Raw genomic sequence first — 13,061 nt, 5'->3', positions numbered from 1 at the left:
AAAAACAACAAATATATATATATATGTATATATATTATCCAATCATTTGAGGCAAAATTAGGGTTTGTTTGGTTCTTGAGGGCTGCAGATCAGAGGCCTTTTTTGTCCTTTAAGGATACTTGAACGCCAATGGAATCTTAAACAAGGAATAAAATTTTAATTTCTCAAAAATTTGGGCAAAGATAACATTTTGTTGTGTTGGAAATAATAATAATGATAAAAATATTGAATTATGCACCCCAATAAGGGAACCATATGTAATAAATTAATTAGAATTAAAATATGATCATCCACCCTCCTCCTCATCTGCTCCTTATAAACCCCCAAGAAAAATTTTATTTTTATAACTTACATTGATCAATCAATCATCACAAAAAATTTGATCCCAATTGAAAAGAAGAGAAAAAAAACAATTTCTTGTCATCATCATCATCATCAAGATTATTGATCATCATCTTGAATTCAAGAACATGACAGGCTCTGGATCCCCTTGTGGTGCCTGCAAATTCTTGAGAAGAAAATGTGTCAAAGGGTGTGTTTTTGCACCATATTTCTGCCATGAACAAGGAGCTACACATTTTGCAGCTATTCATAAGGTTTTTGGGGCCAGCAATGTGTCGAAACTTCTTGCTCATTTGCCCGTTAGCGATCGATGTGAGGCCGCCGTTACGATCTCCTACGAAGCTCAGGCAAGGCTGCAAGATCCCATCTATGGCTGTGTTTCTCATATCTTTGCTCTCCAGCAGCAGGTAAGAAATTAGAAATGGAATCTTTAATTTCTTGATTACATTGTATAAGCCCTAATTGAAATTAGTTTTCCCCAAATTTTAGGGTTTTTTCGATTTTGATTGAAGTTTTTGTGTGCAGGTTGTGAACTTGCAGGCTCAATTAGCTTCACTGAAGGAATTGCAGGCCTCTCAGAGCATCATGAATTCTTCGGGAAACCCTAATAATGGCGATCAGAAATTGTTTCATCAAGATCATGTAGAGTTATCTTTCCAGGGGGGGATGATGATGCCCCAATTCGATTCTTCGAGCTATGGCTTCAATGGCAGCTTGGAAGATGTGGCCTACTGCGCCATGAATAATTATCCTCCTGTGAAGTATGAGAATTCTTACTGCGAGAACACGAGCTTCGATTCGATGTCGATTAATGAGAGGCAATGGCCATTTCAGGATGATGCCGATGAGCTGCAGTCTGCTGCCTTCAGATACTTTCACCATTCCTGATTATGGAAATTAGGGCTAGTTTGGGTAGAATTATACATTCATATAATTAATTAATTCATACGCCATGGATGAAGATTATGAGCACAAGCACTCTTTTTTTTTCAGTTTTGTATTGGTTTAATTATCCATATATATATATATATATATATGATGATGATCTGCATCAGACTTCCGTGGCAAGAGCTCCTCTGCAAACCCTACCTTGCTTTCTTCAAATTCAAATATACATACACACAAATATATATATATATATACACACAAAGAGAGAGAAAGGAGGAGGAGAGAGAGAGAGAGAGAATTAAGAACATAATATACACAGATATACATATATATATGTATGTATATATGATATGACACTAATATTAAGGAATCCTTGATTCATTACACACGAATGCATTGATTCTGAATCAATCTAATTGTCAGACTTTATACATTATATATATATATATGTAAACAGATGCAAATATAGATATAGATACCCCATATCCTAACTAGCTTGATGATCTGCAGCAAAACTATATAAAAACAACTTCTTCTGCAACTAGTTGATACATTAATGAAATGTTCTTACACTTTTCTTTTTTATATATATACTTGTAATCAGTTAATGTTTTTTTTACCGAATCCTAATAATTACTATTAAACTTTCAGTCAATAAATGTAATTTCCTTACTTCAAAAGAATATATATATATCTGTGCATCTTTTCGATAAATTGGGATTAAAAATAAGATGGTTTGAAAGGTGCTTGACTCGAAATTATTTACAATTGACAAATATATATATATATATATGCTGATTTGTAGTCTGTGATGTCTATTCAACTAAAATCACGACATTATTGAGCTCAAATATGATTGAAAAAGCAATTAAGCAATGATTAAGAAAGAGGGTCATAATTAGTTTGAACAAAACTGGTAAAAAAGGAAAGGTCACCCACTAATCCCACTTTGATCCCAAGATTCATGACCAGTTGTAATTTTTTATTACACAATGTAAAATCTCACTCATCTTTAATTTATCAGGCCCACAACCACAGTGATCAAGAAATCCATTTCATAATAATGACGAAAAGAATGTGAGTTATTCATGACCGTGAGATTATGAATTCATTAAGTTCAGTTGAGAATTTATTCGAATAAAGCACACTCGAAAAATAGCAGTTGTAAACGTAATTTTTTTTTAAAAAAAATTCCATTCCATAGATCAATGGCTTAATTCCAAGTGAGTTTGCAAGAACAAAGTGGGAATGGATGGTTTAACCAAAAACAGCCCATTGCAGATGATTGATGTCCAAGAAACCAACAAAATGGATCACATAAGCCCTAATTCCCAAATTCACTAACGAAGGGGTTTAACCAAAAACAGCCATTGTAGATGATTGATCTCCAGAAACCAACAAAATGGGATCATATAAACCCTAATTCCCAAATTCACAAAAGGGCATGGGGAAATGTCAAAAGAGGGGAGTTTTCTTTATTTACATACGGGTTTTTTGCTCGTTATGCGTCTGCGCATTCGCCTCATTTCTTGTGATGGAACCTCACTTTCAGCAAGAACTGCAGCTTCACCTGCAGACAACATAATCAAATAGATTCGAACATTAATGCTTGTCCTAGAGGGTGACGAAGAGTTAGATTTGGTACACGTACTTGAGCTGTATCGTAGACAATATATTCATTGTACATCAGCTCAGTTGTCCTAACTTTCGACGCCACCGGTTTCCCACACGGCACAACCACGTCATCTCTCCATTTTACATAATCAGATTCTTGTGGAACTTTCTTGCCGAGCCCTTTGGTCGAGTGCTTCCCTTTGGGAGGCTTATCCATGTACTGAATCGCAATTCACAATCCGAATCATTCGTATCGAATCAATTAAGGATTCAAGAATTCACACGCTAAAAATTAAGGTTTCGATCATACCTGTGCTTTTGTCAGCTCATAAACCTCACCTAACGCAACTTCGCTTAGAAGCATAAATCCCACCGGATTGTTCCGGTCAGTGAAACAGTATTGTGCACTTTTACTGACCAAATCAGCAAAGTAAATCCCCTTCCCAAACTGCATCAAATAAAAAAAAAAGCGTACATCGATGAAATATGTTAAAAACTTTTTAAAATTACGATAGGGAGACAGAAAACAGACCATGTAGCCGGTAGCTGGTGCTTCTGGAGGCGCAATTCTTAATCCTTGGCTGAGGATGCCGACAAAATTGGTTAAACGAGAACCTGCGCAAAATACGATATCATTAGCACCCGAGCCAACTTCTTGGTTGTTCGATTTCTATGATTAAATCTAACCGTGCCATAGAAGCATTTTGTTCTTGAGTTTTGATCGGTAAGGCTTGTACTTATTCATTTCTCCTTCTCTTTCGAGCGCAAAAACTTCCTCCAACTCGAGAGCCCATTCCTAAAGATAGGAAATTCTTTCTATGACGATTGCAGCAAGTAAATGCAATTCTAAAGCTCGAACGAATATATATATAAAAAAAAAAAAGGCCCACCGTATGAGTAGGAGCGTGCGTGGTATTGAGATACTTCTCAATTAATTTAACATCTTCACTGTCGCGCGGAAGAGGAGAAATGTGGCACCGTAACTTATCATACTTCTCATCGACAGATTCGTCGCTATCATTGTCAAATCCGACCAATTTTGAAGCTATTTCAATATCTTGGAGAGCTTCGAGCATTTTCACCTACGGATAAATATATTAGCAACGGAAAGAAGACATTACCGAACAAGTGCAAACACAAATTTCATAATGTACCTTCGATTTAAAGTCATCCTCATCCTTGATGACGTGCGGGTGGATGGAAGGGATAACCGTGAAAAATTTGTTGCTAGCATCGACTATAAGGCTCTCTTTAACCTCGGGAGGATGAGCAGTACTGTTTAGCAAATTCTGTATCTGTGTTAAGGCTTCAAAACCTGCAAATTAAAAGAAGAAAAGTATCGGCTAACAAATCGATGCTCAAATAATTCAAAGTGATGAGAAAAGATAAATGCACCTTTTTGAATATTGCTTTTGCTTAGTTTCCCCAGCGGCATCTCGGACAAATTGATCTCAAATTCCATCATAGCAGCTCTGCGTAAACTCACAACTTTATAAATCTATAATCGAGCAAAATAAACTAAAAAATTATACTCGAATGAACTCCTAAAACCTGTAATTCTCCACATTAAATAGCATCTTCATCAGTTCAACCAATTGAGGGGCGAGTTTGCTGCTCGTGAAATTAAGCTGTTTCTTCCTCGACAAATCTTTGACCCCATAATCCTAAACAATCAAAATATCCAGTTATCGAATCTTGCTGCAGGATCAAAGATTTATGAGAAAAGGGGGATAAAAGTAAGTCGGCGCACAATGTCCAATGGATAGAATCTGCCGGGTTGCTTCTGAAACGTTTTATTTTCCCAGTCATTCCACGTATTCCCCGTCTTTTCTTGAAACAAACGATTGAATTCCAGTATTGCATCGGATTTGTCCATCTCCTCCAACTTGCTCCCGCCAATTTTTTCATTTCCAACTCGACCCCATTTCCGAAATACATAACAATCAGAGTTCTTATCATGTTGAATGATTTGAAGGATGTAGTAACTTCACAATTGAGGAGAACAAAGAACATTGTTAATGAACAAATACGTAGAAGCAAAGACTGGCATCAAAGAATACCGATTTCTCTCATCACTTATAAAAAAAAAAAAATTGATAAGATATAATTACCTATTAACACCAGTGGATAAGTCGGACATATTCAGCGTCGTATTATAAATACTTTTCCCGTCCTCAAGAATATGTCCCGTATCTTGTAAGCCAGAAGCCTCGTGAACAGAACTTTGCCCTTTCACCTTGACCTTAGCCACGCCATGTGTCTTTTCGCTGGATTCTACTTTATACAAGTCGAAAGGGAGTTTTTTCTGCCTTTTAATGCAATCGGTCAAATAATCTTCTCGCACTACAGGTATTTTCATCCTCCTGTCAAGACCAAATAGTTGATGAAGTTGACGATCAAGATATATAAACGATATTATATTATGCAGTTCAGTAGTAGTACCTGGCTTTCTTTATCTCTGCAGTTACGTCGTCCAACACACCACTCACAACTAAGCAGTTGGTTTCTGTGGTCATTCAAGGTACAAATTACAGAAAATTAAATTTCAGATTACGACACAAAGAGCCCTGAGAAATTCCTAGATTTGAAATGGAGATTGTGATCTATGAACCTTTCTTTAACTTTGCATCCACTTGTCCTCCTGCTTCCTCGATCTTTTTCTTCCATTCCACCTGCAAAGCCACTTTTATAAGAGATAATACCCAAAAGAAACACAAAAGAATGAAAAAGGTTAGCAAAATCATACCATTGACTCATTGGGTACTCCAGCCATTGCAACTCTTAAAGATTCAATTTTCTCTACTTTGGCTGATTGGCTAGAATTCGCAGCCTGACTGCCTGGGAAAGGAGATTGTGGAGGAAATACCCGTTCGGGTTTTTTCGCCTTCTGTGACTTGAACCACTGCATATATTAATGCAACAGTCAGTCCAAACTCTTACGCCTCAAATGATATCAAAGCAATGGAGCTCATTTATGTCTACGCTGCTTCTTGCCTTGGTCAATACATACCTTAAGAAGATAATCATTTTTTGTTTCAGCAGGGATTTTCCACTTCCCCTTAATACGTGGAGGTTTAGTCGTGGAATATGAGCACTTGGTCCACTCGGATAAAAATCCAGAACATTTATACGTGCTTGAGGAATAATGGAGCAAACCAGAGCACATGGGGCATTTTTCAGGAGCTCCAAAGTACATTCCATCAGCACTGTACAAATAAATTAGAAAAGAATTTGATAATCACAATGCATCGAGGGAGATTGATTGATTGATCCTATTTTATTGTACAGAAACTTAAAATCTTACCAGCGTTCCCTCAAATCAAGTTCTGAACCTCGTGACTCCTGCTCGTTGGCTTCAAGCATCTCTCTTAACTCTGATGTAGTCACATGCTTCTTCAGATCATCTTTGAGGGCCCATAGAGCCTTACTTTGCGCCTCAAGTTGGCTTTCTAGCACAGAAGTATCAGCTCCATCTTTCGAGTTTTTATTAATACTAGAAGACGATGTCTTATTTGAAGAAGTATTCGCTCCAGCTTTAGTAATTTTCGATTTCTGATCACTTTCAAGGGCCTGTTTCCTCTTCGTACCACCTTTGGATGATTCTTGCGACGCCTTTTTTTTCTCTTCCTGCTCAGCTTTGGGGTCTGAAACCATAAGAGGGAGAGATGAAAAAAAAAAAAAACGATAAAATAAGAAAAGGAGAGAGAATTATCTCAAGTAGGTTAATATCCGACCTTTCTTAACTAGAGAAAGAACTTGAGCACGCTCAGAATCCGAAAGGCTATCCCATCCAGAAAATTTCTCCAATTGAGAAACTTGTGACTTTTCAATATAACACACAGCATGATTCCAGGATAAGCTTCTAGCACCTTGACCTTCAGGCTTAGTTGATATGCGAATCTATCACCAAAAAAAGAGAATTCCAGTACAGCTTCAGGTTATAGAATAAGTAACGATGTAAGTAATTAATCACACAAACTCAACTACAAGTTTCGCTGTAAGAAACAGTTTTTTCATCTTGAAATATTTCCACAGGAAGTGGCCATAGTAGAAAGAACAGGAAAGTACTAGTTCTTAGGAGATGCGCTTCATGATGAACACAAAACCAAAAAATAAAATAAAATAAAACACACCATAGTTTATTCAAGTAACAAAGTCACTCTATCGTAAAATGGCCATCATATATTATATACCCAAGTCCGCAGTGCATAAAATCAGTTAAACAAAATACCCAATGATTATTAACTCCACAAGAATATAAATGACCGATCAAAGTACAATATAGTTGGTTCGTATACTTAGCGTTTGTTTTGGGAATTTAATTTTCCAATTCTTCACTTAGAATATAAGGCTCTTGCCATCGACTACCAACAGATCTCTACCCTGAAGAAATTTCTACTGTCTTGCTACAATGGTACATTCCAGAAATAATGGATTTTGAAAAAAAATACCTCATAGATTGGCTATCAGTTTTTTGACAGTAAAAAGAATACTTATTTGTAAGTTCAACCATCATTATTACCATAGCAATTATATATATAAACATTCTACCTCTCCCTTTCCAATCTTTTCGTTGCAGCAGCGACAAGTAGCACGAGAAGTCTGTGAAACTTCAATGCCGCACTCTACAGGAGTGGGAGCAGCAGAACCGGACTGCACAGAACCCTCTACATATTTCCTGATGTTTTGTTGATCTTCCCAACGAAGCGATTCTAACCCTTCAACGTCATCAGCCCTGAACAGAGTAACAGACAACATTACCTAAAGAGCAGAGATTGAACACACTAAGTGAAAATAACCTTGTATTCAGTAAAGATACAGATTAAATTAAAATTCGATCGTACTGTTTTATCTGATTCGCCTTCCTCAGAATGCAAGCACCATGATTCCACATCTGGCTCAAGAAACAGACATTAGTGATTAGTCAAGTGACACAAAATGAACAGATTCTCCTTGTTTCTTTTCCTTTTTTTGTTTTTAAGAAAAAATATTAAGATGTCCATGAAAGGATCTAATGTAAGAAACTATAAATTAAGCATAGTTTAGGCTCCAAAACACGAGTAACAACTCAGATTAGTTTAGGCTTAACATAAATGTGCAGCACATAAATTAGTGTGTGCATCAAAAGCTTTATATTGAGCAAAAAATGAAAAAATAAAATAAGAAAGAAATAAATGGAACTATGTAAAATCAGCTGTAGCATCAAGCAACCATGTCAAAACAATTCCCACTACACAATCTCTCTCCTTAAAAAGAACCCACAATAGGAGCATACAGAACAGAATCCAGAATAGCTTTTTTACTAAAAATCTGAAATGAAAAAACAAGTGAAACTAATAACCTTGATCAAGATACTAATGTGAAAGGATAGAAAAGGAACAACTGAAGCAAGAATCCACATTGTCAGAAATTAATAAGGCTTTTATCCAGAAACATATCAGAAACAAGTAAAAATTATCTAAGCCCTAAATCAAGACACATGACAGCCACAGGATAGTATGACTGCATTTCAGTAACAACTCAAACTAGAAAATGCATAAAGGAAACATAGCAAAACTCTGAAAGTTAAGAGTGTGTATGTGAAGAACTCTAATAAAGCAAGAACTAGAACACAATTTTATAAAAGAAAGAACATAAAAAAATATATAAAAAAAAAAAAAAAAAAAAAGGATTTAGGCCTTAGGGCATTATTAAGAAACATCAAGAAGTTAAAATTTTCATCGGATAAAAGTGGGAAAAAAGAGTGTGAGAGTGAGAAAGAAATTACTGGCATGAAACCATCAAATTGGGTGGCTTGGACCATCTTGCCAAGCCTGAGAGTTTCCTTCTCAATGAGACTCTTGCAAGTCTTGCAAGACGATCTCGACGACTTCGCATACTCTGCTTTCCATGGCTTTGGAGGGTTCGCCATTCCTCTTCCCCTTCTCCTTCTTCACCCTTTTCGACTGGAAAAATAAAAAATAAAAAACCTTTCTGCTCTGGAAAGTGGAGTGGCAGACACAATGGGGGGAATATATGTATGGGCTCAGTAAATAATTTTGATCTTTTAACCTTAAACAACGTGCCAAATGAAGGAAATTTGAAAACGTTTTAACTCTTGGGCTGGTTTTCTTGATTTTATTTTCGCCTGAAAGAAAGGAATCTTTACTGCCTTCCCTTTCCCTACCACAAAAATGCTCCAATTGGGCTTTCATTGCATTATTTCATATCAAAGCCCCAACGATCGGCCCTTCTTCTTCTTCTTTTGTTTTTTTATTATACAGCCCAACTCCATCTCGTTTTCCTCTTCAATCTCCATTTTTATTCATCTAAAGATCGTACAAATTTTTGTCTTCCCCTTCTTCGGGTTTCGAAATCTGTGATGGGTTTGAGCAAAACTGAAGTTAATCTGAGAAGATTACTTGCAACAGCTCCCCAGCAACAAAATCAAACGAAGCTCGTACATGTACGCTCTACGCCCTTTCAGTTTTGGATTTATTGATGTTGAAATTGTTGATAGAATTTAAAAAAGAAAAAGTTGTGATTCTTGCATTTTATATTTCGAAATTTCTGTTCGTTTTCTATCGATTGTGTTTCATTTTCTTCTTATATATGTTACCAGATTCATCGTCTTAGAATTTGTGATTATTCTTTCGTAATTTACAGTATGTTGCCACTTTAAGAGAACAGTTGGAGCAATTGGCGGAAGAAAGGACTCCTGATGGTTTGCCAAGGTTTGTGAGATTTTTGTACATGGAATTCTCTTTATATTTGATCGATTATTTATTGCTTAAGCAGCTAAAATGTAGGGATTGGAGGATTTTCTTGGACTTGATCGACTAATTCAAATGTTTATTGGATGCCTATATATGATAAAAATGTGCCTAAATTTACAGTCTTTGTTGGATGCTTTTATCTGTGCTGAAGCTTTTGTTTGAACATTAGTGATCATTCATCGAATTTTTGGTTAATTGAAATGGATAGGTGATATGTTAAAGGTAATTTTTTTCCACCAAATTATGTCTTGTTTTGTAAGAGAAAAAATGCATTTAATGAGACGTTTTTGAAAAAGTTACAGCACCATCTCTCGTGTTGTACAGTGGAAACAATACGGTATTCTCGGATGAATCTAGTTGTTTCTTAACTTAATTCTCACCGTACCATAGAATTCTAAAAGAAATTAGAAATGACCCGTTATTGCACTTTCTTGATAAGAGTTTATTCTCTCTGATATGCTACACTTGGAAGTGTTTTTGGTTTACTTCCTTTTTGGAACGATGTTTACGTTGAATGATATGCTATTGATTGGAATTCCAGCAAATATAGTGTATTTCGTCGAGTATTAATTTTTGTTATGTGACTCTTTCGCCAGGGTTTCAAAAGCTCAGTTGAATGATTATTCTGAGAAAGTTGAAGCAATAGCAGCCAAATTAGTCATCACCGAGGTGCATTCTTGTAGCGAGCTTAGTAGTTTTTGAATTCTTATTTCGCTCATTTACTTGCAGCATTTTTTAAATGTTGTCCCTTTCTGTGAAGCTTATAATGCAAAAGTGTTCTTCCTTCCAATGATGTTCTTACTTCTTAGATACCGACCAAATCAGAGAAAATTGAGTATGGTAGAGCTTTGATTTCTTGTTGTGTTAAACAATAGAAAACGAAGAAAAAATCTCAATACATGTAGCTAGTCATAGAGATTATTAAGTATAGAAATGCTCGATTTGGGATCATCACTGACGGGCTCCCCTTTTCTGCCAAATTTCAGGCCGATGCTCATCTTTCAGAGGAGTCTTCTCTGGAAATCAATGTCAAGGAGCCGACTTCCCCTTCTATGTCGGAGGGAGATGGTGTTTATTCGCCTAGAGGACTGAGAAGGAGAATTGTGTATGTATATCTATCTGCCTGACACTTTTTTTTTTTTAATTTTTTGTCATAATATATATATATATATATGTAATAGAATCTGGCCTGAAAATCTTGAATCGATGAGCTTGATCACAAGTGGAAAGATTTCTCTTATCCTAATACAGGTTTAGAACCTTAATTAAATCTTCTCTGATGCAGATCTCAGTCTGAAGATCGGCACCCAACAAACATTGAGGATAGCCATTCACCAAAGTCTGTCAAATTGGATGCTGCAGCACATGCTCATATCGAGAAACACAGGTCGTCTTAATATTTTAACTACGCATCATGCTTGCTGCTTTCCTTTAAAGAGCTTAATATCGAAATGTTTGCCGCAGAAAACTGCAAGAAGATTTAACCGATGAAATGGTTGGCTTGGCAAGGCAACTAAAAGAGAGTAGTCTTATGATGAGTCAGTCCGTAAGAAACACCGAGAAGGTTAGTAAAGCGTTCTTAAATATAAATAAAAGTTTCGTTTCGTTAATTTCTTGTTTTTGGCTAATTGTATTGAGTAATTCCTTTTTATGCTTGAGAATGTTTTGGGGATTTTTTTGTCGACCTGTAGGTTGTGTTCTTTTGTGGGTTTTAGCCAAGTTTTTACTATTCAAATTCTTTTTTTCCTCCAAAGATATCAAATCAAACAATTTTACTTTTCCTTTTTTATAGTTCATCGGTCCGGCTATCACATTTAGCTTTTACGCTATTGTATTTAATATTAAAAATATCTTTATATTTGTATAATTTTTTGCGCAAATATCATTATAATAGTATTATAAGAGGTCTCAGAGCCGGACGGAGTTAGTATTATATTATAAATTTATTTTACATTCAAAATATCAAATCACCACGTATTTATATCACCTCAAAGAACTATTCAAATTCAATATTTTTCTATTCAAAAATCCAAACCCAAATCCACAAACAAACACACCCGTAGTTATTTCTCAAAGTCTGTTATTGATTCTGGTCGTTGCAGATACTCGAGTCAACTGAAAAAGCAGTCGAGCATAGTCTGGCGAGCACCGGACATGCCAACACACGAGCAATGGAGATTTACTCGAGGAGCGTGAAAACATCTTGCTTCACATGGCTACTGATCTTCGCGATGACCTGCATATTCATCATGGTCGTACTTCTAATCCGTGTTACGTAAAATAAATAAAAAACACTTCACAAGCGGCAAGGAAAGATCAAACTGACGTTTCAAACAAGCGCGATCGAGCAATGTGGTTTTTTAATTGTTGGTGAGTTCTGAAAAACTTGAAGCTTGGGGTGAGGTGGGGTGGGGTGGGGTGTTTAGAACCTACCTACCTGTGACTTTTACTTGTTTGGAACATATGTTTTGTCTTTTATTTGTTGTCTGATTTGTTGATAGGAATGTAAATGTAACTATGAGGGAAGACTGGACTTTGTCCAAGTCTCTTGGTTTTGTCTCTTTATATATTCCATCCCTCTCATATTTGTTTTCGCCGAAGACGTTGATGGGGTGAAATCAGTATTTCGATTAACCCCTAAGGGCGGGATTGGATTTTAAATTCACTATTTATCCAATTTTATTTTTTCAAAAAATATCAAATCACACCTATTTTTTATTTTTTATATTATACTAAAAATTAATTTTACATTCAAAACATTGCATTAATACTTATTTATATCACATCATATAATTATTCAAATTCAAAATTTCTCCTATTCAAATCTCAATTCAAAATCCAAACTTCCAAACAAACACACCCCTAGACAACACATAGTTTTGATTAATACCTTGACAATTCATACTTACATAGGATGTATTGTATGGATATATTTTCTAGCGTTGAAATCAATGATAGAATTCAGTTTATATGTTATATTTGTATTATGCTAAAATAAATTGTGTGATGTCCATATTGTATTGATATAATAGTCTATTTTGACACAATTTTAAGAAGTATTTATTATAAGTTTAATTGTAGTTGGTGCAATTTAATACTCCCTTCTTATTATAATTTTTTTTTACAAATGTCATTCTTTTAATATTATAAGATACTGATGAAAATATTTTTGCAATTTTTTCAGAACGAAGGTAGTATTAATTTGTCTATTTTTTATATTAAAGCGTGTTTATCTAGGTGTAAAATTAGTGATATGTTGGAATAATTATACCAGTTTTTTTGTGTTGTCTTTTAAATTTGAACATAATTAATTTATAATAAATAATTTAATATACTCATAATTTTATTATTTCAATTTTAACAAATAATAATCACTTTATCACTAGTTTTTATACTTATTATATTATTTTATTATTAACATTATAATAAATTTTTTACAATATTTCGATTTTACTTTTTATC

At 35.1% G+C, this 13,061-nt stretch overlaps 3 protein-coding genes across 3 annotated transcripts; 2 read left to right on the top strand and 1 right to left on the bottom strand.

The window, feature by feature from the left end:
* Positions 1-368: 368 nt before the first annotated feature.
* LOC127259037 (LOB domain-containing protein 29-like) lies at positions 369-1,309 on the top strand. The gene is made up of 2 exons (XM_051286175.1): positions 369-749; positions 868-1,309. The coding sequence occupies exons 1-2, from the start codon at positions 471-473 to the stop codon at positions 1,228-1,230; spliced, it is 642 nt and encodes a 213-aa protein (XP_051142132.1). The 5' UTR covers positions 369-470; the 3' UTR covers positions 1,231-1,309.
* A 1,206-nt stretch (positions 1,310-2,515) lies between these two features.
* On the bottom strand, positions 2,516-8,831 carry LOC127259025 (poly [ADP-ribose] polymerase 1). Its single transcript, XM_051286152.1, has 20 exons — positions 8,612-8,831; positions 7,689-7,738; positions 7,396-7,579; positions 6,579-6,744; positions 6,149-6,488; positions 5,855-6,050; positions 5,591-5,746; positions 5,456-5,516; positions 5,287-5,350; positions 4,956-5,207; positions 4,595-4,829; positions 4,396-4,508; positions 4,240-4,316; positions 3,999-4,159; positions 3,735-3,926; positions 3,532-3,640; positions 3,377-3,459; positions 3,155-3,292; positions 2,882-3,064; positions 2,516-2,800 (listed from the first exon to the last, which is right to left on the bottom strand). The coding sequence occupies exons 1-20, from the start codon at positions 8,753-8,755 to the stop codon at positions 2,753-2,755; spliced, it is 2,952 nt and encodes a 983-aa protein (XP_051142109.1). The 5' UTR covers positions 8,756-8,831; the 3' UTR covers positions 2,516-2,752.
* Positions 8,832-9,125: 294 nt separating this feature from the next.
* LOC127258955 (uncharacterized) lies at positions 9,126-12,193 on the top strand. Its single transcript, XM_051286049.1, has 7 exons — positions 9,126-9,289; positions 9,490-9,557; positions 10,196-10,268; positions 10,586-10,704; positions 10,885-10,986; positions 11,064-11,163; positions 11,702-12,193. The coding sequence occupies exons 1-7, from the start codon at positions 9,206-9,208 to the stop codon at positions 11,876-11,878; spliced, it is 723 nt and encodes a 240-aa protein (XP_051142006.1). The 5' UTR covers positions 9,126-9,205; the 3' UTR covers positions 11,879-12,193.
* The last annotated feature ends 868 nt before the right edge of the window (positions 12,194-13,061 follow it).

The sequence above is a fragment of the Andrographis paniculata genome, unplaced genomic scaffold (assembly GCF_009805555.1).
Source record: "Andrographis paniculata isolate CXL003 unplaced genomic scaffold, ASM980555v1 Contig5END, whole genome shotgun sequence".
NCBI classification, from domain to species: domain Eukaryota; kingdom Viridiplantae; phylum Streptophyta; class Magnoliopsida; order Lamiales; family Acanthaceae; genus Andrographis; species Andrographis paniculata.
The sequence above is the reverse complement of the archived record's forward strand: the minus strand, read 5'-3'. Positions and strand labels throughout refer to the sequence as shown.